Source organism: Phanerochaete carnosa (assembly GCF_000300595.1).
Source record: "Phanerochaete carnosa HHB-10118-sp unplaced genomic scaffold PHACAscaffold_9, whole genome shotgun sequence".
Classification (NCBI taxonomy): Eukaryota; Fungi; Basidiomycota; class Agaricomycetes; order Polyporales; family Phanerochaetaceae; genus Phanerochaete; species Phanerochaete carnosa.
This window is the reverse complement of record NW_006767636.1, coordinates 2,202,696-2,229,492: the sequence shown is the minus strand read 5'-3', so window position 1 is coordinate 2,229,492 and position 26,797 is coordinate 2,202,696. Positions and strand designations below refer to the sequence as shown.

Genomic DNA, 26,797 nt, shown 5'->3' with positions numbered 1-26,797 from the left:
ATTACGCACCCGTCCGACGGCTTCGGCTTCGGCACGCGGTGTCCATGGTACCTGCCCCTCCCCGGGGTCCCATGGCGCAAGGTATAAGTACTTCCTGGAATGCGCTGATGAGTGTCACCACGAAAGCCTCCGGAGTTCCTCACAGAACTCGGACCTTCGCCTTCCAGTCTCACCTCAGCAACGTCACCTCGCCTCGCTTCGCTCGGCTCGGCTCCCCCCAACCCTAAACCCCCACGTGATCGTGGTAGGAAAGCGTCTAAATCACGTGACCCAGAACAAGCGCCGACCGAGGCGCTTATCGTTCCGGCGGCTATTGGGCGCATCTGATGCGCTTGATGGCGGCGGGTGGTGATGGCGGATCATTCCGTCCCCCGACGGTCTGGATCCACCACATGACTATGATGTCATAACTACATCATCTTTTGACCGCGCTAACCGGTCTTAAGTCGCATCAAAGTGGTCCTGCTGACCATCTCCATATAGTATGCCCGAGCCTCTTACAAGGTTAGAATGACTCCGTCCGCCGATTTTGCCGAGGGCCGGCCAATCACACCGCGGATAGTCATAATGCCCATTACGCACCTGTCCGACGGCTTCGACTTCGGCAGCGGTGTCCATGGTACTGCCCCTCCTTCGGGGTCCCATGGCGCAAGGTATAAGTACTTCCTGGAATGCGCTGATGAGTATCACTACGAAAGCATCCGGAACTCTTCACAGAGTTCGGACCTTCGCATTCTAGTCTCACCTCAGCAACGTCATCTTGCCTCGCTTCGCTCGGCTCGGCTCCCTCCAACCCTCCAACCCATAACCACACAGCATTGCTTTATATGTGTCTACAATATGATGTTTTTCCTGATCGCGTGCCGCTCCACGATCGGGTTTTTAACACAATACTGTTTCATCACATGATATTGCCTCATATGAGTGTCTACAATATGATGTTTTTCCTGATCGCGCGCCGCTGCACGATCGGGTTTTTAACACAATACTGTTTCATCACATGCTATTGCTCTATATGAATCTCTACGATGTGATGTTTTTCCTGATCGCGCACCACTGCACGATCGGGTTATTAACACAATACTGTTTCATCACATGGTATTGCTCCATATGAGTGTCTACAATATGATGTTTTTCCTGATCGCGCGCTGCTGCACGATCGGGTTTTTAACACATTACTGTTTCATTACACAGTATTGCTTCATATGGGTATTTACAATATGATGTCTTTCCTGATCGTGCGCCACTGCGCGATCGGGTATTTTTCTTGTTGGCCACTGAATATTGCCATTTCACAGTATTTACATCTGAAAGTGCTCTCCAGAGTGCATTTTACTCTTTTCACAGTGCTTGCAGATTTTTAATCACACAACCCACATTTTAACCACCAACCCCCCTCCAAGAGAAGAGTAGAATATAGAAGAAACACTGATATGCAGCTATAGAGGCTTGATTTAGAAAGTGTGTATAGCAGGTTCATTTTCATTTAAGCTAGTAAATTTTACAAAGAATTCTTTTATTTTATTTCTGGCCAGCTATAGCTAATCTAAGTTAACTGGAATTTTGTCATGCAGCATGCTTCACAACTCATGGAACCATTGTAACTGAACTGTGTGGTTGGTGGTTAAAATGTGGGTTGTGTGATTAAAAATTGCAAGCACTGTGAAAAAAGTAAAATGCACTCTGGAGAGCACTTTCAGATGTAAATACTAGGGTGATGTGGGTCGTAGTGCAGGTGCTCGGCAGGTACAATTTCTTCATTCCTTGCCATATCACAAAACTTCTACAGTGATAACCTAAAGTATTGTAACAGACTACAGAGGGGTGCTAAGATTTCTCAATATCTCCACGAATATTACAGATGGCTGGACACATTGTATACGGTTTATAAACTGGACAACTAGCTGTATTTTCTCAAGGTATCGCCTTGTAGCAGAAAGTGTATGCCGGAAGAGTATATCAAAAATAGTTGAAAATATGCATATTTATCATATAATTTGTAGTATAATACAGACTGTGGTATAAAATTGACTCTGCACATATTAAAATGGAGCTAGTTGTATAGTATGTGTACAAATATAATGATGTGATTAGGCATCCATTTAAATGAACTGTAGAGCATATCACATTCATTGCAACATGCAACAGTGTATACTTATATGCTTCAAACATAATCAGATGCTGAAGTTCTTATATTTTGCTACTATATCTCTCTCCTAGTAAAATACATACTGTAAACAGATTTTGGGAAAGTTTTCTCTCCACATTGTGGAGTTAGATATGTGCAAACTGCTACAAAAGAAACAAGCCAACGTGATATGCCCTACAGTTCATTCAGATAGATGTCTTCTCACATTATTATATTTGTAAACATACTATACAACTAGCTCCATTTTAATATGTGCAGAGTCAATTTTATTCTACAATCTGTATTATACTACAAATTATATGATAAATATGCATATTTTCAGCTATTTTTGATATACTCTTCCGGCATACACCTTCTGCTACAAGGCGATACCTTGAGAAAATATAGCTAGTTTTCCAGTTTATAAACCATATACAATGTGTCCAGCCATCTGTAATATTTGCGGAGATATTGAGGAATTTTAACACCCCTCTGTAGTCTGTTGCAATACTTTAGATTGTCACTGTACCTATTATTTGCACTGCTTTAGTATGAATCTTTTGCTCATAACAGCAATGTCAGTGTTTATACAATATTAATATTTTATAATAACAGAAGCTAACTTTATATCTAGTACAGTCATATACAGGACAAGGCTCAAAGTTCACAAGCTTTAAAAGCCTGGTTCAGGACATCAGATTCAAATTTTACTCAGTGCCAACTGATCTTTCTCAGTTCAGGACTCAATGAGCTTCATGTCTGTGGGCTGTGTGATAGTGCCAAGAGAATAGCCAATAAGCTTCAACTTGGTGAGAACATCCTGGATCTGAATCTGCCAAGAGAAATAATTCTCCACACTCTTGAGGACCTTGATTTTGATTGACAACATGACAATGATCTTAGATGGGAAGGCCTAGATAGGGATTGTTGGTAATGTCTCGGGAATGACTCTTGATAGATTGAGAAAAGGAGGCAGGAATTGATCTGCAATGGATCTGGCAGGTGGGTGATTAAGGATTAGAGTGTGGGGCTCATAACCTGTTGTGAATGAAATTGTGCAGGCAGGAGATCCACAAGTAATCAACAGTAAATTCCAAGAATATTACTACATGTTCTTTTATAGCTATACTGCTTTCCAATCTAGTCAGTCAAATATAATGTGCATTAGAAAGCCAAGACTAAAGAAAACATAGCAAAAAGTAAAAGAATGCCAGAGCTAAGTGTGCTCTGTGCATGTCATATCTAAATATAAAAAGAGGATGATGACAACATTGGGTAGTAGCATTCAATGCAGCCTTCAATGAATGCTACCACCATGTGGCCATGACACGCACCTCATTACAACACTACGAGAACATGCCAAATTTTTGTGCAGCTTGAATGACAAGTTCTGGACCAGTGGGAGTAACACATCAGCAATATATGGAAAGACAAAAAAGCCTAATTTAGTACCAAGTCCATTAGTTGATACCTGGCAATGTACACTTTGAGAGCCTAAATATATTCTAGTTGACATTTTTGATATATTATATTCTGTGTGAGCTACTATATATAGTATATGATTCATGCCCTAGCATGTGTTTATAGGCTGGTCCCAGGCTCAGATCAATGCAACATCCAGCCAGCACTGTTCTGACCATGCGCCAAAGCTTGTTTCAGACTTGCTCACAAACACTGATTCAAAATTGGCTGAAGTATCCTGCCGGGATCCTGGAACCAGATCAATTTGTGATATTTGGAGCATGTCTTATCAAGACCTTGTCACGAGGTTGGTCCAACCTCACTGCCACCTGCTGGTGTAAGTACATCATTATTCATTACTACTTTTGCTTGCCTTTTGTCATATCTGCAGTGTTTCCAAGTGGGCTGGCGTAGCCTTGCTCATGCTATTGCCATTAAAGTGGTGGATCACACTACAGACTGCACCATACAGCACTCATCAGTAGTGAGCATGGATCATTTGCTCTAGGCAAATTGTCTGCACTAGCTACTGCACTGAATGCAAATCTTACCTTTAGCAAGCAGTGAGCACCACAGAGTGTGCAGCTGGCCACTGTGAGAACCCACCAGCAGCAAGTGTTCTACAGTCTGTCCATGTCCAATGCAAATCTCATAATACTGGTAATGCGAGTTGTCTGGCTTAACAAGCAGATGCATTTAGAAAGCTGGCTATTGCTTTGGCAAACTAGCTGTTACATGCTACTCAGCATCTCTTCTCCTTCTCCTGCTCATGCACTACTGCAGCAGCATGAGAGCTCGTGACTAGGTGTGGTTGAGCATCATCTCCAGGAGAATCTGGGTAGAGCTGTGCATGTATCAGCATATAGCTCACCACAAAAAAGAGAGCATACTTTTCCAGGGTTGAATAGGTTATATGGGTCAAGCGCATGCTTGATTGTCTTCATAAGCCTGACTGTGCCCGCACCAAGCTCTTCATATAGATATTCACGTTTCCCAATCCCAACACCATGCTCGCCAGTGCCTGAAGAATGTTAATGAGTGTTAACGAAGTCCATTCAATCCTAATAGGGGAGCGTACATGTGCCATCAAGCCGTATTGCACGCTCGACCATCCTGTGTACAAGGCCACGCGCGATCGCAAGCTCCTCTTCACTTTTGAACAGCAACAGTGCATGGAAGTTGCCTATCTCCACATTTGAAGGGAGTGAGTTTGTTCGGTATAAGAAGACGTGGGGCAGCATGAGCAAGAGTAAAGAGAGTGCAATAGATATACACACCGTCGCCGACATGTCCGACAATTGTACTCACCAATCCGCTGCTCTCGATATCCTGCTTCGTCTCATATACAAGCTGGGGGAGCTTACTCACGGGTACGCTGCCAGCCAGTGAATCGTTAGCGTTGATAAGTCCTCTGGTTCAGTGCCTGGTGAATGTCAGAGAACATACCAGACATCGGTGCTCCATCCCCGGCTCCCCTCAACCAGAGCCAGACCTGAGTATAGCGCATTTTTCCGGTCCGACCAAAGTGCATTCGCCTCAGCGTCTGACGAGGCACATGTAAAGTCCGTCCCGCCGTGAGCCGTGCAGATCTGTCGGCGAACTCGTTAGCATTCCTGATGCAGCTGACAGTGTGCCACCCGTCCAAGGGTACAGACACCCCAGGAACAAACCAGCGCACCTTCTCGACGATGCTGCGCCCTTCTTCCATGATCGTAGGCGTCGACCCCTGCAGCTTGATAAAGAGCGAGTCTTTTTCAGGCCATTTCCGTGTGCTCTGTCCGTACAGGTTCGTCGAGCGCATGAATGCGTCGTCGCAGAGCTCAACGCATTCTGAAACATTAATGATGCCGTGAGTAAGCAGAACAAGTAGAGATGCATGGTACGTCGCGAGAGATAGCATAGACAGAGGTAGGTCAGTTTCACGACGAACAGAAGGCAGTGGTAAGAACGCACGTATTCCGACGCCTGAGTTTACGATCTCCCGCACCGCCTCAGTTGCGGCACGAACATCAGGGAATTGCACAACAGCAACTGTCGTCGGGAGAATTGGTGCTAGGCGGATAGTCACTGCAAGATGTCTAATCAGCAAGATGCCGGATAGTTATAATAGCGCGCAAGTGAGAAAGGTTGTGACCAAACAGCAGTCTGGTCTCGTAGGTGAGGAGAGTAGAGAGGACGTACCCTCAGTGATAATCCCTAACGTGCCCTCAGCGCCAATGAAGAGCTTCGTAGTGTCAAAGCCCGCACTGCTCTTGCGCGATCGCTGGCGTGTCTTGATAACCTCGCCGGACGGGAGTACAACAGTCTTGGTGCAGTAATGTCAACCGTCAGATACAAGACGGCCATTGAGAATATGCGATAAATCCGAAATACGTCAGACCACCACCGGAGCCCATAGACACGATGCAGGATAGCGAGTGACGAAGAAAGGAGGGCAAGGTCCATGGCGGGATATGCGAAGGCACCAAGCCAGTTGATGGGAATGTAAGGTGAAGGCCAGCGATGAAAGGACGTACGACATTCAGAAACCACTCGCCCTTTGCTGTCCCATATCTCACTGCATTGGCTATGTACGTTATCAGTATTCCTGCTCTCCCCTGAGCTACAAAGGAGAGAACGTACTACCAGAGCATCCCGTGCTGACCATTCCGCCGATGGATGCCCCTGGTGCGGGGTCAATCTGCAGGCCAGAGGAGCGTGTGTGTCAGCATTAGACAAGACAAGGCATGTAAGCCTGGAACATGGTCGAGGATACATACAGGAAAGAAGAGCGGTATACCACGCCGCTCGAGTTCAGCATTGATCTCCATCCAGCCGACGCCGGGCTGGCAGACGAGATCTGAATCTTCCTCTGTATATCGTAAGATCCGCGCAGTGCATGGTGGACGGTCGAGCAGAGTACGGTTTGGGGCGTCCATAGCGGCGAGATGTGCGGGTCAAATGTGGATGAGGGATTTGATTCGGCGGCGGGAACGGTGATGATATACATTACAGCAATTACGCGTTGTTGACAGGTATGAACCCACGGGCGCAGTTGCAAGCAAGACAGTTGCGGAGGAAGGAGTAGGGAAATGTAAGCGAGTACTTGATACTGTGCTGTGCAAGATATGTATGACGCACCGTGAATCTCGAGTATCTTGTCCATGTCTCGCATATCAACACATATGGCTCCGCCTGACGGTGCGCGCCAGTGTCCTTCAAGCGACGTGCCGCCGCCGTAGGTGACGACTGGGATGAGATATTTATTCGCGAATTTGACTATTGCGACGACGTCGGTAGTCGAGCGCGGGAAGACAACGACGGTCGGAGCGGAACCTACAAGAAAGGTAGGTGAGTTGGAAGCTGCAATGGGTATGAAGCGGCGCACCTGGGTGGTAGTCGTTCTCGCTGTAACCATGTATGTGCAACACCTCTGGGTCTGTCGAGACCGTGTCCAGTCTTCCGTTCGCGTCGCCCAAGGCCTCACGCAGTTCCTTCGCAAGCGTGCCTGCGCCCACCTTGATTCCCTTTGCGGGAGGGTCATGGACGGGCACGGTACTTGTACCGACTTGCTGTTTGCTGATGAGCGAGTTGGCTTGCGTTGGACGCGTGAGGAAGAATGCTGATGTGAGTAGAACACCGGCACCAAGGCCGAGCACAGCGCGGCATAGCCCAGACGGCGGCGGCGTGGAGGTGCTAGCGAGGCGAGCCAACCGCGGGCGTAAAGCGTGTACGAAGCGGGTGCGTAGCATGGCGGTTTTCTCTGACAGACGTTGAGCCCGAGGACGGAGAGGAGCGTCAGGGGCGCGCTAGATGGCCTATATATGGGATCGCCCGACGGCTGCCCGTGGAAAAGAGGAAGCGGGGCATGTGATGGCCTCGAAACACGTCTACGCGCGCGGGGCGGGTCATCGGGACTCCGGTCCGAATCCCTCGTGCAAGCAATTTTTCAGTTGCTCGTGATCTCCTCTGCTTTAGCCGCGACAGCTAGTCCTCTTGCTTTGCCCATAATACCTTTATTCCTCCAGCGCAGGCCCATGTTGTTAGCACGGACAAATACGCTCCATAATTCAAACGTTCGGGTTCTGTTCTCATATTGCGAGACCGACGGATATCGACCAGTGGACGCTCCGCGTTGTCGTTGACCCCGCGCATAGCAGAAGCAGTGGCTTGGATACAGGGCTGGATAGGTGATGGCCATGGTATGTGCACCCCACGTTAGCTCAGGTCTCCTCTTCCCTCGTCCCCGTCGAATGATGAACCAGTGAACATACATCTACTCGAGATTGCTGAATCTTGTGTCGAGAACCACACTCTTCCTGACTGCCTCCTTCTGGCGCTCTCGTTGTCCGCGACCTCTGCTGATTCTATCTACCTCCCAAGGGCATTGACATCAAAGGAAATGCGAGAGAGATGCGAACGAACAATGGATAAGGCAAGTGTGTGTCCAACTCTCATATCACGCCCTTCCTCTGTCTCCTCAATCGCAGGGATGATCATGCGAAGACTCAACTCGAGGGTGCTGAATCTAGTGTAGAGAAACCCGCTGCTACGCAACTACTGACCGGGACCGCCTATCTGCCCTTTGCCCTTCGCGCGCAATACTGGTTTCTCGCCGCCAGACGTTACAGCCTTCTCCAATTATATAAATCCGAAGCCGACTGTACAATCTGTTTCTCAATGTACGTCCTCTTTTACGGTACTATGTCCAGACCACCGTTTCGCCGTCTGTAGCCAGTGCTTCTTGCGATATCAGCATCCTCGATGGTGGTTCGAATTCAAGGCATATCGCGCCGTCTTGTCGCTGTCTGAGAAATGTCCCAAAGATATCATGATGTCTTTGTTTCTTCGCCCTGGCTCCTTTGTTCTCTGTAACACTACGAATCGGTCTTCATGGTCCTCGCAGTGTTTGAACACTCACGGCTTTCCCGGGGATCGGCTCCTCATATAGCTGCGCGCCCTTCTGGGTAGTGACGATAGCGACGACCATATCGCCTTAGCTGAATGGCCCTCTGCGGTACAATAATCCAATGACGAACGACGCGACGCATCTGCACGAGCAAAAGTCGTAATCTGACCCCTTGCTGTCCTTGGCCCCACAGCTTCTGTTACTGGCTCAGTCCCCGGCTCGCTCGTCCGTCGGAGCTTTCGCCTACAGACGAAATGACGACCGACACTGACTGGTTGCCCGAAGGCGGTGACATAGCCGACGACGAGATCAGCGACCGGGACTATGATAGCATGTCAGAATATAACGCACGCAGTAGTGTACAGTAAAGGGTGTCGATTTGTGGTCGCTGCCTACGACCGTTCACAGCTCCTTCCGATACACATAGAAAGCGGCAATTTGCCACTCGCTAAATTGTTTTCAGTTTGCTCAATAGTCGGTGGGGATGTGTATCAAATTTTGGTGATAATTAACATAATATGTGGATGCTCATCGAAGCAATGGACCTAGGACTCAGTCGTTCGGGGCAAGAGTCAATCAATCCCACCATCAATCCCGCACCAAGCGCTTAGCAAAAAAAACCCTATTTAGTGTACCTTTAAGTACTCTTCCTTCTCGACGATGCCGGCGAATCCGAAAGCCTCAAAAGCACAGACACAGATCAAGTCGGCTACCGCTGCTTCTGCTGCACAATTGCAGATGCCTGCGAAGAAGGGTCGGCCTTCATCGAGCAAGCCTCGCCACGCAGAGCAGCCAGGCGACGAGGACGAGGAGGCAGAAGCAGACAGCGCCGGAGAATGGGAGGAAGCCAGCTCTGACGAAGATGGAGGTCATGAGGAGGACAGCGGCGACGAGGAAGAAGGCAGTGAAGACGAGGGCGTGGACGCAGGAGGCATGGAGCGGCTCATGAAAGCCCTTGGTGAGGACGGACTGGACGACTTTGACCGTGCGTCATTGGCAGCGCTCACTGGCGAGGACGAAGAGAGCCGAGGTGACGAAGGGGATGAGATAGTAGAAGAAGACGCCTCCAATGGTGAAGAAGAGCACGAGCAACACGGTGAGGCACAAGAACAAAATGAACCTGCGGATGAGGAAGAAGATGCTATCCCTCTTGATGAGCTGGACGAGGTCGATGATGATGTTATTCCTCAGCAGAAAATTGAAATCGACAACAAGGTGTGTAGACTGGCCAACTAATCTCAATAAAGACGGCTGAATCGTCGCATTCTCAGATTGCACTGGAGCGGATACGAGACGGCATCAAGCTTGACCCATCCATACCGTGGACGGAGACTTTGGTCGTCACGTATCCTCACACAGTCGATGTCGATGTGGACGACGACCTGAGCCGAGAGCTTGCCTTGTACGTGTCCCTTCATTGTATTACCCTCTAGATGTAATACTTACACATGAATTCTAGCTACAAGCAAGCTCTGCACTGCGCACAAGAAGCCAAGTCTCTTGCTGCGAAGCATAACTTCCCGTTCACTCGACCCTCTGACTACTTCGCCGAAATGGTCAAATCCGACGCACACATGGAGCGGATCCGTCAACGGCTTTTGGACGAGACCGCGACCATCAAACGCGCGGAGGAAAAGCGCAAGGAGCGCGAAGGCAAGAAGTTCGGTAAGCAGGTGCAACTTGAGAAACAGAAGGAGCGAGAGCGCAGCAAAAAAGAGATGGAGGATCGTCTCAAGGGCCTTAAGCGGAGTACGTCCGTTGAGCCGCACTTTGCAGGGACGACTATTGATCCTTAATACACCTTTATAGAACGCAAGGGCGCTTTCGATAATGCGCAGGAAGACGATGGCTTTGACGTCGCCGTCGAGGATGCGATTGCTGATCGACCTACAAAGCGTGCGCGCGGTGACAAGCCTGGTGGGAAGAGAGGCCCCTCGCGCGAGGCCCGGGACAAGAAATTCGGCTTCGGCGGGCCCAGACGGGGCGCGAAGCAGAATACGAGGTCGTCGACGGACGCGTTCGAGCCGCGCAAGGGTGGCGGAAAGCCCGTGCGTGACGGAGGCAAGGGCGGCAAGAAGGCTGGTGTTGCAAACCGACCAGGGAAAAGCAGAAGGTTGGCTGCGCGAGGCCGGCCATAGTATGAACGTGTACGCACATACCTGAGTCCCTATTGCTTTATCTGCACATACAGCACTCTTTCTCAGTAACTCCTGACGTCCCGGTCCTCCAGGATCGACTGTCCGTGTGTAATTGCAGGTCCTGATATTCAGTAGCACGAAAGACGGCTCGAGTGCGTCATACCTGGTCAGTCTATACAGCCGCCCCTCTGTATTGCGAAGCGTGAAGCCACTGGGACGAACGTGGGGTAACGCTTGTGGATGAACGCGGCACAGCGTGTTGAATTTACCTCAGACTCGAGCAGTGTCACTTTACGCGCTTTACGGCCGAAACCAGCGTCGCGGATAATGCTGACGTGCTTATGGCCGCTCTAATTTTTTAGGACTGCCGAGTTTCAGTGTACGTATGCGGTAAGAAGGGTTCCCATAGGATGATAAGGACTTGAAGATAGCAACGGTGGCGTTTGCGTTCACGAAGAATAGTCGCCGGCCGAGCACGACGATTCGGAGTCATATCGATCTTACGGAGTGCGAGGCCTACAAAAAGGAGACGTACGGTAGGTCGTCCTCGACGTTGTCCCTCAGCTAGCCCACTCATATCTCGCTTCCAAAGATGGTCCAGCCCTACGAGCCCGAGTTCGAGCAGGCACTCGCCGAGCTCAGCCAGAGTCTCACCAAATTCTTGGAGGCTAACCCCGAATACAGGAAGGCACTTGAGATTGTGCAAATCCCGGAGCGTGTCATCCAGTTCCGTGTGGTGTGGGAAGATGATCAGGGCAAGTCACAGGTCAGCAGGGGATACCGTGTCCAGGTGCGTGGCTGCCATCGTGGTACCTCCGAAGCATTTTGATCATATATTACCTTCAGTATAACTCTGCGCTCGGTCCCTACAAGGGTGGCCTCCGTCTGCACCCCTCTGTTAAGTGAGTGCGAGCCGTACCTCGATACTTAGATGAGCTAACATCAGTACCAGTCTTTCCATCCTCAAATTCCTCGGCTTCGAGCAGACCTTCAAAAATGCGCTCTCCGGCTTGTCCATGGGTGGCGGCAAGGGCGGCTCCGACTTTGACCCTAAGGGAAAGTCCGATAACGAGATCCGTCGGTTCTGCGTCGCCTTCATGACAGAGCTTCAACGCCACATCGGCTCGGACACCGATGTCCCTGCAGGCGACATCGGTACCGGTGGTCGTGAGGTTGCATACATGTTCGGCCAGTACAAGAAGCTTCGTAACGAGTTCGTCGGCGTCCTCACTGGCAAGGGCATCAGCTGGGGTGGCTCGCATATCCGTCCAGAAGCTACCGGCTATGGTCTCGTCTACTATGTCGAGCATGTACGTAGGAGCTTCCTTCTCTGCATGTCCCTTTTTCTTACGCTGCAGCCCCGCAGATGATCGCCAGGTACTGTCCCGAGTACAGTTTCAGCAAGCCTTCGACGCTTGTTGCTGTTAGCGGCTCTGGTAACGTCGCACAGTACACTGCACTCAAAATCATCGAGCTCGGTGGCACCGTTCTCTCGCTCTCGGACTCGAAGGGCTCGCTCGTCGCCACCGACGGCACGGGCTACACCAAGGTGGACGTCGAGGCCATCATGGCGCTCAAGCTCCGGGGCGGCACGCTCGAGAGCCTCAGCAAGGATGCGTCTTTCTCTAGCCGCTTCACATACCATGCAGGCAAGCGCCCCTGGACACTCCTCGAAAAAATTCACATCGCGCTCCCGAGCGCCACCCAGAACGAGATTAGCGGCGAAGAGGCCCAGGCACTCACCAGGGCCGGCGCGAAGATCGTTGCTGAAGGTTCAAACATGGTACGTGCCCTCTCTTGATACGTCCAGCGTGGTTACAGATGCCGCGCACAGGGCTCGACGCAGGAAGCGGTGCACGTTTTTGAGGAGTCGCGCAAGCAGGGCGGGATCTGGTACGCACCAGGAAAGGCGTCCAATGTCGGCGGTGTCGCCGTCTCTGGTCTCGAGATGGCCCAAAACAGCCAGCGCCTGCAGTGGACAAACACCGAGGTCGATGCAAAGCTCAAGGACATCATGGCGAACTGCTACAACATCTGCCTCGACGCCGGCGTGCGCTGGAGCGATGATGCGCCCGAGCTCCAGGGCAAGGTTGCACCGTCCCTCCTTGCCGGCGCCAACGTTGCCGGCTTTATCAAGGTCGCGGATGCTATGAGGGCCCATGGTGACTGGTGGTAGGCGGCGTGTGCAACAAAAGTATCTAGTATCATACAAGACTTGGGCAGTAGAGGACGGCAGGAGCAGATCTAAAACTGCATTCAGTGGAATGATGCTCGCTTTTGTATACCACATTTGTATCATTTATTTGCACCATTCTAGTCCGTACGCGATACAAGTGTAATCCCAACATTTTGAACTTCAGGTGCATTTTTGCCCGCGTAGCATTTGGGCGCGTCGCTATACGGTAGCGCAGCAGGCATATGGCAAAAAGAAATAATGACTGGATTGTCTGAGCCCAGCAGTATCGCGCTAGCTATCCAGCCTGGCCTCAACAATATGGAGCTGTTGAAAGGGGGCCGTGCAGAAGGCTACGCACACCACCAAGCTCAAACGAACGCAGTTCAGACTACTGTGCGCAATGTCTGCATTGATGGGTGTCGACCTGAACCTCGTACTTGCGCCAGGCATATACAGCGAGATAGCAATCAAGCACGGGTAGGGAAATCGTTAAATAAGGGTGTCTAGGGCATGCTGGGACCTGTGCAGATTCAAACCAAGCTCGAATCGTTGTCCGAAGGTATCTTCCGCATCCAGAATGGTCCTGCGAGAGGGCGTATCAAGGCGCTGATGCGAATATGATGCAAAACAGAGGACATACCGACGGGGTCGCCCACGTCGTGCGTGGTCGTCGTCCAGGTGCCAAGAACCCCGAATGGCGAGCGGACGTTACCTACCTGAACTCCCTCCGAACTGTAAATATGCGTCAGCTTTGCACCCAAGACTTGACCCAAGATGTAAACGCGAATAACTCACCTCCAGACATTGTCGCCATTCTGCCCACTCTCCTACTCGACCTTCAGTGTCGCACACTCAACCAGCACACCTTTGTACTCACAAAATGCCAGCGAATATTGTCGTCCGGCGTCACACACACGTAGCCTACCATGGTAGTGCCCGTCCTGCTCTCACACGTGAAATGCAAAATCGGACGCGTAGGATGCTCCGGGTCGGGCTCAGTGCGGATGAGCTTGAGCATGACGTCAAGCCTGCTGAAGATCTCGACGAAATCGGGCGATTCAAAGAGCGCGGTCCTCAACTCATCGTCGAACTGCAGAGTGCGTGAGCACGAGATACGCGCGAGGGGAAAAAACATGTACGTGTCGGCCCGAGAGATTGTTGAATACGAGCAGCTCGCGATGATCGATAAACGAGAATGCACACTGCCATACGCCTTCGATGCCGGCCCAATCTTCGGTCGCGTTGAGATCTAGATCCACCGGCAGGATGCTCTGTGTAAACGGCAGGCTCATTGGGAAGATCATGTACGGGTCCTGATGCTCGACCTGCGGCTGCGGCACAATCTGCATGCTCATAACGTGGTGTACAGCGAGGACGTGCTCCCAGTTGACCCGCCCGCTTCCATCTTGAATGAACGGTCCCCATCTGTTCTTCGCCGAATAGTGCGTGAAGGAGTACACGTATGAGCGGCTATCTGTGCGTCGTCGAGGTAGGAAGTCGCAGGCTGTAAGTCCAGAGCGTGTGGATATGCGCGCGAATCCTCGTCTCCTCAGGGTTGGGTACCCAAAGCGGCGCATTAAAGAAGGTGCTGCCCCGGAGGAGCGCGGCAAGCCATACGAGGTTGAGCGAAAGCTCGTCGCCAAGGGTGCTCGAGAGCGGGGTCGTGTGTCTTGCGAAGTCAAGCAGCGTCTCGACAATAGCGTTGCGTTCGTTGGGGCGACATAGATCCTGATTCTTCACGACTGTGCGTGCGCGGACAATGCGCTGGAGCGAATGCTTCCAATTTATGCAGCTAATAGGCTCGCCGAGCGGGCTACGGCAAGTGCGCGGGTCGTCGAAGGGCTGGAGAAGGTAGAGCCTGCGCCAAAAGAGCTCGCTCGAAGGAGTATTGATGAGGCCGTGGAGGGCATGGCATGTTCGAGAGACTTGTGCTACCTCGAGAGGGTCTAAGTCTAGGAGAACTTGCTCCAGCAGCTCGGGAGGTAGCTCGAGCAGGTGAGGCATGCTGTATACACTGCGAATCGCGGTTGGTGGGTAATTACTGCCAGCTGCTTAAGCGCTTACATTTCGGCCGACGTCACGGGAACGAGGCGTGGGAAATCCGCTTAGTACTAAAGACACCAACCTCGGTCCTTGACGTTGCTCTCAACTCCTTACAATCTCTTGATACAACCCTGCTCGACCATCTTCAGCACAATGTCAAGCGCAGTAACTTCAGTTAGCGGGTACGGCTCCCCAGCTTCTCCAATCTCACCAGTACCCCATGTCTCCGCAGTGCCGCGAGTCTCGCCTGCGCCGTCTGCCTACGTTCACCACAGCATTTCGAAGGCTAACCGCCCAAAGCTTAAGCCGATAAATGTATTTTCCAATGACGGCACCTTTCTCGAATGCTTTCAGCACATGGGGCGGGTGCGTTACTGGCTTTCGTCGTATGGCACAAGCTTTATTCAGTTTGTAGGACGAGGGACAGAAGAAAAGACAAGAAGAGATATTCGCAAGGTGCGTTTTATCTAATTTCAAGCGAAGCATCCGCTAAACGCTTACAATACCTAGGAAACGGGAATTCGATAACAGATTTGTGAGTCTAGCACCTCCCACTCACTCCACTGTGTACTAACCAACTGTGCATAGAGAACGCGGGGCAAGCGTTCCCTCCCTCCTGTTGAGAACTCAAATGATGCCGCAGACACTCCCAGCAAGAAGCGGCGCACAGATAACCATTCACCGAGTACGTCTTGTGTCCATCCGCGTGCCGATGGCGTTGACTGAGACGTTGCAAATATCAGAGCGAGCTCAGTAGTTACGCAGGCTATGACCTTAGGGATATCGTCGCGGGCGTTCGACTGTGTGTGGAATGAGTCGAGGTGGTTATAATAATGGACATATACTATAGCGTACGTGGAGATTCTGATCGGCTGGTTGGTGTCTACATATGTACCGACTGTGACGGTAGTGCGATTCTAGCATCACGTCTTTACTCTTGTGACCTGTTACATTATCGTTGACCAATGTATCCAGATGCTCGAGCTATTGAAGATCGTGCAAACCATGACCTCCGGCAATCCGTATTTCCTTCAGCGCATAGTTCTATTGTCGAGGCGGCCCAGTCAATTGAAGTCTCGCACTCAAGCAGGCCCTTGAAGCTTGCAGATCCACTTCGTGATGTGGTATGTGTAGGCGAGTGGGCCCCGAGCATGCGTTGTGGCGCGAGATGATAGCGAGTGTGCTCGGTCTAAAGATAGGCTGCAGTTATACATGCATATGAGATGTTCTAAACTCTGACTCGCCGGAGGGAGGGAGAGTCGCGTGCAACATGGCTCGACTTCGTACCCCCCGCCCCATACACTGTCGTCGTCACTGTCACCGACGATGCCAGGCCATCGTGAAACATCCTTGGTATAAGAGACTACTTGCAAGCCGCCTGTGCCGAGACATCGTCAATATGCAGGTGTGGTGCGGGCGGGGCGACGTAGGACATAACTAACAGCTGGGAGTGTGTATTGCCGGATCAATAATATCCGGAGAGCATGACGCGTATATCGTCAATCAAGAGCCCGGTTATCACGATGAACAACGCAGATTTAATCTCACTATGTGGATGGCGGCATCACCGCTGGACGGCCATTCCTTGACACCGCTCTTTCATCCGCAGACTTGCAGACTCGGTGACGCTTTTTCGAAGCGATTACAAGGACAGACAGCATAATGTGTCCCATAGCGGATTCTGATAGACATATAATCAGCGTACGCGACCCTCAGTATACTCACACGAGTCTACAGGAAGATATCCTGTATCGCGACCCTGGCAAACATGGAGGTGAAACGACGTCATAAACGCATGTTGACGCCGGATCAATGAAACTCACGTAAGGGATACTTTGAAACCCCTATTCAAGACAGAGTTACTCCCTTTGTTACTGATTTGTTATCCCATCAGTAATAATGATAAGCATTACTTGAATGATGTAGCGCCGTGTCCTGGCTCGCTCGACTACCACCACAGTCATAATCATCTCTCACTGTCGACGATGGCAGATCCGCCGCCCAAGAAGATAGGCTCTCTGCGCGACCGCATCGCTGCGTTTGAGAACAAGGGCTCCGTGCCCGCACCTGCGCCTGCGCCGGCCCCGCGCCCGAAGCCGAGCGGGCGTACCTCCTGGAAGCCGCGCCCGGCGTCGCCGCAGGCCGCCCCAAGCGATGATGATGCCGAGAAGGAGAAGGAGAAGGAGAAGGAGAAGGAGAAGGAGAAGGAGAAGGAGAAGGAGAAGAAGGCCGGGGCGATGAGCGTTGCGGACGCCAAGGCAAGCATCGGCGTGGGCGGGAGTCTCAGGGAGCGTATGGCTGCGCTGCAGGGACGAGGAGGCTTCGGCGCGCCTCCGCCCGTCGCCCCCAAGCCGCAGCTCGACAAACCCAAGTGGAAGCCCCCGCCTATCGTGTCTCCGCCCGCGGATGAGAGCGAGGGCGAGGGTAAGGAGCCTACACCGCGCGCATTCTCACCGCCCGTGTTGTCACCGCCTGCGGGCGACGCGTCAAAGCCATCCGAGGACCAACCTGCTGTTGCTGGGGGAGAGGAAGCGAAGGAAGAAGAGGCGAAGGAAGAGGACCCCGAAGAGGAGGAGCGTCAGCGCAGAGCTGCTATTGCTGCTCGCATGGCTCGCCTCGGAGGCGCAAGAGTCGGCATGGGTCCGCCCATCGTTGGACGTAAGCCGGACGTGCCCAAGAAGCCTACAGCATCAAAGCCTGAGGAGTCCAAGGAAGGAGTCAAGGTTGAGCAGGTCCCCGAAGCCGATATTTCGCAGACTCTTGGATCTCCCGAAGGTGCGTCTCGATCTGCGCTTGTGGTGGCCGTGTTATTGACTATGGTTTGTAGTGCCGAGAGAGAAGGCTCCTCAGAGCCCTCCGCTAGCAGTATCTGAAGACGCGCCGTCAGAGAAGACCAAGGAAGGTACGAGATACTCACTTCTTATAAGCCTGGTTACTGATGACTTTAACAGAATACTTTGCTCAACCAAACGCATCCAGTACATCTCTCCTCTCTGTCGACTCTACACCATCATCTGCGCCTCGTTCTCCAGCGATGCCCGTTCCCGCAGCACCGAAGCGCGCAGCGCCACCACGCCGCAAGGCACCCAAGTCACCGTCGCCCGCACCTCCCCCGCCAGCTGCGGAGCAGGTTTTCGAGGATGCTGCCGAAGTCTCGCAGAGTCCTGCACCAGGCACACCACAGCTCACGAGCGATGACGGGTCGAAGGAGCTTCAGGAAGCGGTGCGCAAGAGTAAGGAGGACGAGGGCGCACTCGGCCTAGAGCCTGTCCAGAAGAGGAAGAGCGTTCACGAGCCGCCGAAAGCTAAGGAAGAGCCTGTCCATGAGGAGCAGCAGCCGACACGCGAGGTGCAAGACAATATCGACGAGCTTGCGCTGGACAATGAACGCGAGCGCGGACAGAACGAAGAGTCAAAGCAGGCGCCTAACACTGCGCATGCCGAGGAGCACGTCGAAGAAGCCCAGGGACCCGCCCCGACCGATGAGTCTCCACTTATCGAGGAGCGAAGAGCTGTCGAGGAGCTCGAATTCACCGGGGAACAACCTGCTCAGGCTGAAGAAGAGGAAGACGAGGACGCACGCCGCAAGCGCATTGCGGAACGCCTCCGCCAGCAGGGTGGGTTTAACCCATTCGCGGCGCCGCCAACGCCAAGTCGCAAGACTACTGTGGATATACCGAAGAGCCCTGAGAAGGACCTCGCCTTTGATGAGGTGGACGTAGAGGCGAAAGATATTGATGCGCCTCCGCCCGCCCTGCCTGAGGCGACTAATATAGCACGCCGCGAGAGTCTTGACCTCTCTGCGCCCTCAGCGACGAGTTTGGCAAGCCCACCGGTGCCGCCCATTGCAACGCGCCCCGTGCCGGAGAGGAAGGCTAGCGTGCCTACTGTGCCTGAAGAGCAACGTGGATACGCGGGTGAAAGCGAGAGCAATTACGAGGATGAAGAGGATGATGGTAAATAGCTTCTTTATTTAGCTGCAGATGAGAATATGTAGGATTGATGGATTCTGACTTTTGTAGATGCCAGGATTGTGGCGAATGAAATCGAAGCTGTACACGTATACGAGGGTGAGAGGGGCGCAGACTTGGCGTACCACAACGATGAAGAAGAACAGAGTGACGAATCGGTGTATGATGAACCTCAGACATTTGAACAGGAACGAGAAGAGCAATTCATGCACCCACCAAGTAGAAAGGCGACGCGCGAACCGAAGATCGAGGAAGAGATAGAAGTGCCGCCGCCACCGCCACCTCCTAGGAGAGTTTCTGTACCTCCACCATCTCACGTCGTCCCGGCTCCACCTCTATCGCAGGATAAACGCGAGAAAGCCGCATCCGAACCTGAAGCGTTTGATCAAGAAGAAGAGCAACCTACACCCCCGCCACGGCCGCCCCGCAGGACTATGTCAGTTAAGTCCACGGCTAGCACGGCTCTGGCTGAGCCAGAGAACTTTATCCCTGCTCCGCCCGCTGTGCACAGTGCAGCTGCTGAACCTGGGGAGGTTGAAGCGGACGTTGGATACAAATCGCCAGTCCGTCCGGTTAGAAGATCGCTTCCCCCGCCGCCGCCACCTATCGAGCAAGCCGAGGAAGAGGTACATGAGCGAGTAACATTGCCAATGTCGCCCAGTGTGCATCCTGCGAGAAGGTCACTCCCTCCTCCTCCTCCTCCGCCCATCGAAGCGGTAGGAGAACATACTACGGTTTTACCGCCACCAACAGTCCCTCTACGTCCTGTTACGCCGCCGCGACCGATGTATGAAGAGTCCCAAGACGATAACTACGACGACGAGGCAAGCGAGTATTCAGGGGCTGTAGACGAGCATCAAGAAGTAGAGCTAATTTCGCCGCCGCCTCCACCACGCCGTCAATCTGTACCAGTACCTCAGCGCAAAGCAACGATACCCGTATCTCCGTCGAGTGGACAGTCGCACTACCCGAGCTTGGCCATTCCGAAGCGTAGCGATACCGAAGTTCTGGACGATTCTGATGGCGGTAAGTTGCACAAGCTTGCTTGAGAGGAAGGTACTTACATGTGTATCATCAGATCCCATTGACCCGTCCTTTTACAGTCCTCAGAGGTCACCGATGTTGCCACCCGTTGCTATTGCGGATGCTCCTCAGACTGAAGACCTACCGAGCGAGACGGAAGACGAGGCCCCTGCCGCTCCTGAACTACCCGCCGAGGACGAAGGAACAGCTCGCCGGCGCACCATCGCAGAGCGGATGGCGAAGCTCGGAGGCGTGCGTTTCGGCGCGCCTCCACCTATTGCTCGCCCGCCACCGCCTGCCACTGCGCCTACGGCAGAGCAAGAACCACAACCCCAGGCAGAGCACGAGGAAGTATCTCAGCAGGAACAAACGCAGGAACAAGCTCCCCCAGAGGAAGAGGATGAGTTTGCTCGCAAGCAGCGTATCGCAGCTCGCCTGGCAGCTACTGGCGGTATGCGTTTCGGCATGCTGCCTATGCCTACGTCCCCACCTCCAAGAGTTCCTAAAGTGCATGCCGAAGAAGACGATGAATCTCTTCCGCCTCCGTCACCTTCGCGCCCACTGCCTCCAAGAGGTGCGCCCCCGCCGCCAGTCCCACGGTCAGAGCAAACGGCCGCGCATGAAGAAGTCCCATCGCGGCGATCATCCTCTCGACCGCCGCCTCCGCGAACAGCGCCGCCACCTCCTATACCTCAGCCAGAGCAGAGCGATGCGGAGTCTGAGGCGTCTGGGGTCCAAGTCGAAGCGGAGGAGAGCGAGATCGAGGAGATAGAGCACCCAGACGCCGAAGAGGAGGTAATATCGCCCCCTGTACCTACCCGTCACGCTTCCCGGCCCCCCGTACCCCTCGGTCGACCACCAGTACCGCCTCCACAGTCACGCCCGACACTTCCACCGTCAGCGTCCACCAACGACTATGTTATGGTTGAGACACCTGGTGTGCACGAGGAATTGCCACCAGCTCCGCCACTGAGGACGGCTAGTCTCAAGAGGTCATCTCGCACTGCTCCACCACCGCCACCAGATATTCCGCTGGAACGTAAACCCGGCTCGCAGTGGGAAAATACATTTGACTTTGGAGGCGGGACAGACTTGTCATTGGCGGGCCAGTGGTCTGAGGACTCGACGCAGTACCCTAGAAGGCAAACATCCACTGGATCTACTTCTACAATACCGCCGCCACCGCCACCGAAGCAAGCCGTTACGCCATTGACGAACCTCTCCGTGGACGATCTCATGGCACACTGGGGTCGTGTCGGCGTACAGATCGCCGAAGTGGCGACGACGTTATACGAGAAGTCGCGGAAGAGTCTGGTCGGCGATGGCACCCATGTCGGGTTCGTGACGACAGTGCTCAACGAGGTGCCGAATGCCTCAAAGCCTGTGCCCCCGTTTGACTCGTTTGGTTACCTTATCTACGAGCAAGGTGGTTCTGCGGTGCACAAGCGAGCGAGCGACATCATGCCAGGCGATATCGTCGTGCTGCACGATGCGAAGTTGAAGGGACACAAGGGATTGCAGATTTATCATCAGAACGTGGGTATGGGCGAGCCGTTAATCGCAATTATCGGAGACTATGAGGTCAAGAAGACGAAGGTGAAGGTTTTCCAGGCCAATCAGCACGTCGGGCAAGAGGTACGTGGCCCAGATGCCTTTGGTGTCGTTGACTGATTATTTCGTAGAGCGTTGAGTCTGTGAGCTACCGATTGGACGATCTGAAAAGTGGTACCGTTAAGGTACGCCAAGTCCTAAGACACCTTGACGTGAACTTGACGATTCCCATCAGATTTTCCGGGTACTTGAAGCGTAATGGCATTCAGTTATTATCATTGGGCTTGGGTCCTTTTGTATTTTAGCTTTGTGAACATCCGGAATTACGAGAATAGGACGAGCGGAGAATCTGGAATTGGTGCGTCATTACTTCTACTTCGCGACGGTAGGATTTGGCTTTGCAGATAACGGAAGTGTAGCGTCTGGGATTCAACGCTAAAATTCCGACATCCCTGACCCTCGATCTGTAACGTAAGCAGTCCGCAATCGAGCAGGGACATGCCCGTATGGACGATGTTCCGACCATGCATCAACACCTCAGAGTAACCCTGGCGTATTAGAGACTGTTCCTGACGACTAAGCCCTCACTCAGCAGGAACGTCACCAGTTCGCCTTTACGCGATGTGATTATACCCATTAATGCAGATTGGGCAGCGCACTCGTGCCTGGCGACTTGCTGCTGATTGATATACTACTACCTGCGTTCACCATGGTAGAAGCCCATGTGCTAACATTGAAGGGGATTAGACGTGGACAGCATTTGCGAAAACGACTGGCGTTTATAGCCCAACTAGGTCGCTAAGCATCTCGACCCTATTACTGCCATGAGCTGCGCTAACATGTTTCGTCTCAGCTCGCTTTGTCGTTATCGAAGGCTCTTTGACCGATTACTTCTCCGTTCTTGTCCGCCTTTGTGGTTATAATGCTTCGGTGGCCTGTGCCACTGTGCCACAGGGATGAAGTATTCTTTGGGCTTTGTCTGCGACACTCGGGGCAATAAATGCAGCTGCATCTGTTTCTCTGCCACGAATACTATCCATTCCCTGCCACTACCATGGCCTCCTACCCCGTCTCGTACCATGCCCTCCGCGACTCTATTATCTCCAATGCATCTGAGAAGAAGGGCTATAATCCATTTCGTACCGCGAGCATCTCGCCAGACAAGAGCAACCCATGCTTCCCAGTCATGCTGAATCTGATAGGCCCGTCAGCGGCTGCTTCTCGACAGTCGGCGTCAACACTGCCTCTCTCCAGGGCACCGTCGGCCTATAATCGAACGGCTCCTCCCTCGAACAACAATTCGGATGTATTACGACTCTCGCCACGCGAACGGCGCCTTTATATTCCGCAGCCCTCGCCCCTCCACCTGTCGCAAGAAGGCCGTTACCCAAACCTCAAATACGTTTTTATCCCGCCAGAACGAAGATTACGCACCTTACGATTAACGCAATCAAGTAACTCATGGGTTGCCTTCGGCAGTAACTTCACACCAGGACAGCGAGCCGCGTCGGGAGCCACCCCACGTCGTTTCGGTGCAACCCTCTACGACCATACCGCTAGAGCGGAGCAGGGGCATGAATGGGACGACATGGGCTCTCCCAAATGGTTCAGTGATGCGGTTCGCCAGTATTCGTCCGACGCATATCGGGCGTCGTCGATACGGACGACTCAGACCTTGCAGGCTCATGACATTCCCTCGACACGGCCCAGGGACTCTTCTGACGACCGGCACGCGGGCTACGTAGCCGTGCACGTGTACGCTGAAGTGCCAGAGTCCGACGATGCCAGGGCAAACCCGCTGTGTTGCATCGCGTATATATCCGGCAGGCGCAAAAACGTGCGTAGACGACTCGAGGACGAGTACACCGTCCTTCGGCTGCATCTCGCCGGCAACGCGGAATACGAACACGAGGTGCATTTCGCGCACGAATCATTCCCCGGACTCGAGTTGGGGCGCAAGCTTTCGCTGGCCACGCTCAAGCGTATGCCGCTCGCATGGCTCACGTACGGCCAGCTCGACTGTCTCGCACAAATCGCGCGCGAACTGCGCGGCGGGCCACAGTCTTATCGGGAGTGGGTGCGTGGTCTGTATCAGGCGGCGTGCACCGAAGGGCTATTTCCATGGACTGTGGAGATGGAGAAGAGCATCCAGACGGGACCTGTAAGGCCTAGGGCGCGGTAAAGGTGATAAAATCCCCGAGAATATGTAACCACTGTCGCTTTATATACCGCTCTTGCGCATTACATTATTCAAAAGTGTTAGATGCCGATTCATCCACGACCTGGTACTGCATCATGCCTGAGCTCAGCTTAGTGAACGCGTGATAAAAAAACAAGTATGGGGGTATTGTGATGTTTGCGTATAATCTTACGCGCAGAGGACAGACTCAGCTAAAGAAGCATATCGATTTTTACTCGCAGCACTTCATCTCTATCCCGGCACCTTGCTCTCCGTTGGTCTCTGTTTCACTCACAATGTTCTTTATCTTGTCGAACGTCCTGCTCTCCAAGCGCGAGGGCATCGGAGGGGACGGCGGCCGGACGAGCGACCGCGAGGAAAGCTAGCGCGCGAGTGGCTGTTGGTAGAAGTCATCTTCCCGGGGTGCGCCAGCACTACAGGCGGTCCTGTATCCTTGCGAGGCTAGACGGCCGGGGTGCTTCAGTGGCGGCGGTGGCATGAGAACGTGTACATGACGCCCCAAATCGAGGCTCAGTGGGTGAAGGTGTTCGTCCGTCGGCTTCTTGGTTAGTCAGACATAGTCTCGATGTGCGGGAGCAGAGGACGAAACGGAGAATATATATCGGTACCATACCAAGGACATAAAGCCTGAGCCAAGGTAGCCAAAGGATTTATAACCTCAGCGCCAGCTTTGCGGACAAAGAGCAGGGCTGGGGGATTGAACAAACACGCACAGAGCGGTTTCACATGATGATAGCCTGGGGATACACAAAAGATATGCAATTACAGTAGGCATACAGCGAGAATTATGACAATGTTTCAACTCGTACCGAATGTCCTCAAGCCTCTACCTCTATGCCGCCACGGGTTCCCTCGCCTCGCGCTCCATCCGCCGCTTCTTGCGCTCCTGATCTTCGAACATGAGCCTTTCTGCTGCGGTCAGGTCCCTCTTCTTGCCAGCCACCTTATCGTCACCTGCGGGAGGAGTAGATGGGGATGCCGACGACGCAGCTTGCTTGAGGGGATTTGATCGCTTAAGTGGATTCACACCAGCCTTGAGGGGGTTGACTGCTGGCTTCAGTGGTTTCACTTTCAGGGGGTTAATCTTTAGACCAGTTGTTGCGGGAGCAGCAGCGGTCGATGTAGCGGAAGGTGTCTTGGGCGCTAGCGACAGAACGACCTTCTCGCCTTCTCCTCGTTTGAGCTCCTGCGCTTCCGGAGGCGGTGACGGAGATTCGGAGGTCGAAGCTTCAACTGCTGCACGTTCGATCTGCTCGGCAATAAGCTGGCGTTCCCGCTGCTCATCTGAAGTAGTCAGGCGTTCCTTCTTCATAGTAGCTTCCTGTACAATGCTCGTAAGTAAGATACAAGCTATGCATAAGGCCAATCAAGACGAACCTGTTTTGCGAGAGCCTGTGGACTGTTGTCGATCCACGCAATAAACCATCCTTTCTCCGTCTCCTCTACCCTGCAAATACCCATCCTGCCCAGATGTTTCACGAACTCAGTCAGAGTAACCCATCGTGTAGCGTTCATATGCATGTGGTTACGATCCTGGATGAGTTCCTGGTAGACAGAATTCGCTTTGACCCGGTTCGTGCTGAAGCGACGAGAAAGTAGCTGGACGAAGTCGTGTTGGAACTCCGAAGAGAAGTCGGCAATGTGCTTGCCGGCCTGCTCGCCGACGACGAGCATTTGTCGGAGGTGTGCCTCGGACTGGGTGTGGCACTTGAAGCCGTTCTCATCTCGGCACTGTTTCTGGCAGACTTGGCAGTACCAGCGCAGCCGCTGGAGGCCCTTGGCCTTCATCTTGTTGGCAAGGTACTTCGGTGTACCGACTAGGTTGACATTAATTACAGGTGATACAGTCTATTGCACTGGGAACGTACCTTCCGCTCGAGGCATTGTGGCTAAATTCTAATGGGGAGCCTGGAAAGACTGAGGAGTGGTGGCGGTCGTGGAGTAAGCACTGCAATGCGCGCCCGCCTCCAATTACTAACCACAGTTCTGTACTTACCCTTTCAAAGTCCGCTGGGCTCAGTAAGCAGCTCGTGCTACAGTCCGGCAACAGCCGAGCTCGTTCCTTACTTTCATTTACTTACTCTCGCACTCCCTTGCCCAATAATCGGCATCGCAATGAGACTCTTTTGGAAAGGTCGTAGATTCACGACAAATATACCAAAGCTACAGCGTGTATCGCATATAGTCCTGGGTGCGACGGGAGTCATTCTGCTCGATGTGTTTCAAGACGTTGACAACAGTCTAAGAGCGCCATGGAAGTGGTATGTGCCCCCTGGACTCTGTAAACCTACAGGAAGTTCTTGTGTGCATCTCTGTCCCCCGGGCCTCGGGCTCCCGCGTCGCCCGCGACCTCCTTGAGTCGCCTGTGCTGTGGGAGGTTGAGCGTTCCAGCCGCGTAGCCGTTCATATATCGCCAACAGATACTCGGTGCGCGTCCTCTGGTAGCTCGTTTGCAGTGAGCGCGCGCGGCTCGAAGTAAACTGGCACGCCCCTCTCATAGTGGATGCGAAGGACACGCAGGCCGGAGCCGTGCTGCCTGACGCGCTAGTGGATGAGCCATACGATGCTGCCCTTGTTCATGCCAAGTCCGCGCCTGGCGGTTAATTCTCGGCGGCAACATAAACCGTAATAGACTTGTTTAGCTCTTCACACACCGGCTTCAGGCTGGGGCCCTCTCTTGGGGACCTGGAGGACGGGGTCGTCGAGCTAAACCCTCCGGGTAGGATGCGAGCGTTTGGTGCGAAGGTTTTGCCCAACCACTGGAGTGGTCGGATGTTCGATATTTACCCAGGACGAGGTGGTTGAGACATCCAAGGCAGTAGACCCAATTGACATTTCAGAAGCAATAGAGTTACGCTTCGCGTTACTCTCAAGCAAGCCGGAACGCTGAGCGATGCTCACCTCGGAGATGTACGCGTCGGGATAGCAGCTCAAGCTGATAGGTAAATACCCGCCCATGACAAATATATAGATAAGGTGCGGATGAGGATGTGAGGAGAATAGACAGCGATTCTCCTAATCATCGTGACATGTCGCGGAGTCAAAGCTACCGGAAAGGGTGCGTTGTGCGGCCCGCGAGTGACAACGAGCCGCCGAGGCAAGCGTCGGCCTTGTGGATCGCGACAGTGAGCGGCGGCAGTGTTTGTGATAACGGAAGCAAGTAGCATGGGCGCCCGTGAATGACTTATAGGTAAGGTTTTCTAGATTCACGATAGAGG

At 52.9% G+C, this 26,797-nt stretch overlaps 10 protein-coding genes across 10 annotated transcripts; 7 read left to right on the top strand and 3 right to left on the bottom strand.

The window, feature by feature from the left end:
* Positions 1-4,407: 4,407 nt before the first annotated feature.
* On the bottom strand, positions 4,408-7,320 carry PHACADRAFT_101477 (uncharacterized protein; the record flags this gene model as incomplete). The annotated part of the gene is made up of 12 exons (XM_007399914.1): positions 4,408-4,610; positions 4,668-4,772; positions 4,867-4,964; positions 5,036-5,178; positions 5,268-5,419; positions 5,543-5,656; positions 5,771-5,894; positions 6,106-6,155; positions 6,212-6,269; positions 6,349-6,440; positions 6,710-6,904; positions 6,957-7,320. The coding sequence occupies 12 exons, from the start codon at positions 7,318-7,320 to the stop codon at positions 4,408-4,410; spliced, it is 1,698 nt and encodes a 565-aa protein (XP_007399976.1).
* Positions 7,321-9,126: 1,806 nt separating this feature from the next.
* On the top strand, positions 9,127-10,817 carry PHACADRAFT_128420 (uncharacterized protein). The gene is made up of 4 exons (XM_007399913.1): positions 9,127-9,692; positions 9,749-9,879; positions 9,937-10,226; positions 10,287-10,817. The coding sequence occupies exons 1-4, from the start codon at positions 9,138-9,140 to the stop codon at positions 10,613-10,615; spliced, it is 1,305 nt and encodes a 434-aa protein (XP_007399975.1). The 5' UTR covers positions 9,127-9,137; the 3' UTR covers positions 10,616-10,817.
* Positions 10,818-10,936: 119 nt separating this feature from the next.
* Positions 10,937-13,408, top strand: PHACADRAFT_128418 (uncharacterized protein). The gene is made up of 5 exons (XM_007399912.1): positions 10,937-11,405; positions 11,462-11,517; positions 11,568-11,925; positions 11,982-12,398; positions 12,450-13,408. Exons 1-5 carry the CDS (start codon positions 11,208-11,210, stop codon positions 12,789-12,791), a joined length of 1,371 nt encoding a protein of 456 aa, XP_007399974.1. The 5' UTR covers positions 10,937-11,207; the 3' UTR covers positions 12,792-13,408.
* On the bottom strand, positions 13,409-14,819 carry PHACADRAFT_212767 (uncharacterized protein; the record flags this gene model as incomplete). Its single annotated transcript, XM_007399911.1, has 4 exons — positions 13,931-14,819; positions 13,669-13,881; positions 13,587-13,618; positions 13,409-13,523 (listed from the first exon to the last, which is right to left on the bottom strand). Coding segments are annotated over exons 1-4 (798 nt in total), but the record flags the coding sequence as incomplete, so codon positions are not given.
* A 132-nt stretch (positions 14,820-14,951) lies between these two features.
* Positions 14,952-15,819, top strand: PHACADRAFT_262706 (uncharacterized protein). Its single transcript, XM_007399910.1, has 5 exons — positions 14,952-15,200; positions 15,250-15,290; positions 15,345-15,369; positions 15,423-15,519; positions 15,578-15,819. Exons 1-5 carry the CDS (start codon positions 14,988-14,990, stop codon positions 15,589-15,591), a joined length of 390 nt encoding a protein of 129 aa, XP_007399972.1. The 5' UTR covers positions 14,952-14,987; the 3' UTR covers positions 15,592-15,819.
* Positions 15,820-16,773: 954 nt separating this feature from the next.
* PHACADRAFT_262704 (uncharacterized protein) lies at positions 16,774-17,742 on the top strand. Its single transcript, XM_007399909.1, has one exon. The coding sequence runs from the start codon at positions 16,820-16,822 to the stop codon at positions 17,705-17,707; it is 888 nt and encodes a 295-aa protein (XP_007399971.1). The 5' UTR covers positions 16,774-16,819; the 3' UTR covers positions 17,708-17,742.
* Positions 17,743-17,765: 23 nt separating this feature from the next.
* PHACADRAFT_262703 (uncharacterized protein) lies at positions 17,766-19,853 on the top strand (the record flags this gene model as incomplete). The annotated part of the gene is made up of 1 exon (XM_007399908.1): positions 17,766-19,853. A coding segment is annotated over exon 1 (926 nt), but the record flags the coding sequence as incomplete, so codon positions are not given.
* A 1,211-nt stretch (positions 19,854-21,064) lies between these two features.
* On the top strand, positions 21,065-21,684 carry PHACADRAFT_101569 (uncharacterized protein; the record flags this gene model as incomplete). Its single annotated transcript, XM_007399907.1, has 2 exons — positions 21,065-21,463; positions 21,511-21,684. The coding sequence occupies 2 exons, from the start codon at positions 21,065-21,067 to the stop codon at positions 21,682-21,684; spliced, it is 573 nt and encodes a 190-aa protein (XP_007399969.1).
* A 738-nt stretch (positions 21,685-22,422) lies between these two features.
* Positions 22,423-23,561, top strand: PHACADRAFT_212764 (uncharacterized protein; the record flags this gene model as incomplete). The annotated part of the gene is made up of 1 exon (XM_007399906.1): positions 22,423-23,561. Exon 1 carries the CDS (start codon positions 22,434-22,436, stop codon positions 23,559-23,561), a length of 1,128 nt encoding a protein of 375 aa, XP_007399968.1. The 5' UTR covers positions 22,423-22,433.
* Positions 23,562-24,193: 632 nt separating this feature from the next.
* Positions 24,194-25,463, bottom strand: PHACADRAFT_177563 (uncharacterized protein; the record flags this gene model as incomplete). The annotated part of the gene is made up of 3 exons (XM_007399905.1): positions 24,194-24,900; positions 24,957-25,396; positions 25,448-25,463. The coding sequence occupies 3 exons, from the start codon at positions 25,461-25,463 to the stop codon at positions 24,412-24,414; spliced, it is 945 nt and encodes a 314-aa protein (XP_007399967.1). The 3' UTR covers positions 24,194-24,411.
* Positions 25,464-26,797: the final 1,334 nt, after the last annotated feature.

Coding starts and splice junctions, on each gene's coding strand:
- PHACADRAFT_262704 (XM_007399909.1), top strand. CDS start 16,820: ATGGCAGATCCGCCGCCCAAGAAGATAGGCTCTCTGCGCGACCGCATC.
- PHACADRAFT_262706 (XM_007399910.1), top strand. CDS start 14,988: ATGTCAAGCGCAGTAACTTCAGTTAGCGGGTACGGCTCCCCAGCTTCT. Junction 15,201..15,249: donor GCTTTCAGCACATGGGGCGG/GTGCGTTACTGG, acceptor TTCAGTTTGTAG/GACGAGGGACAGAAGAAAAG. Junction 15,291..15,344: donor CAAGAAGAGATATTCGCAAG/GTGCGTTTTATC, acceptor TACAATACCTAG/GAAACGGGAATTCGATAACA.
- PHACADRAFT_128418 (XM_007399912.1), top strand. CDS start 11,208: ATGGTCCAGCCCTACGAGCCCGAGTTCGAGCAGGCACTCGCCGAGCTC. Junction 11,406..11,461: donor GCAGGGGATACCGTGTCCAG/GTGCGTGGCTGC, acceptor TATTACCTTCAG/TATAACTCTGCGCTCGGTCC. Junction 11,926..11,981: donor TCGTCTACTATGTCGAGCAT/GTACGTAGGAGC, acceptor GCAGCCCCGCAG/ATGATCGCCAGGTACTGTCC.
- PHACADRAFT_128420 (XM_007399913.1), top strand. CDS start 9,138: ATGCCGGCGAATCCGAAAGCCTCAAAAGCACAGACACAGATCAAGTCG. Junction 9,880..9,936: donor CTGAGCCGAGAGCTTGCCTT/GTACGTGTCCCT, acceptor CATGAATTCTAG/CTACAAGCAAGCTCTGCACT. Junction 10,227..10,286: donor TCTCAAGGGCCTTAAGCGGA/GTACGTCCGTTG, acceptor ACACCTTTATAG/AACGCAAGGGCGCTTTCGAT.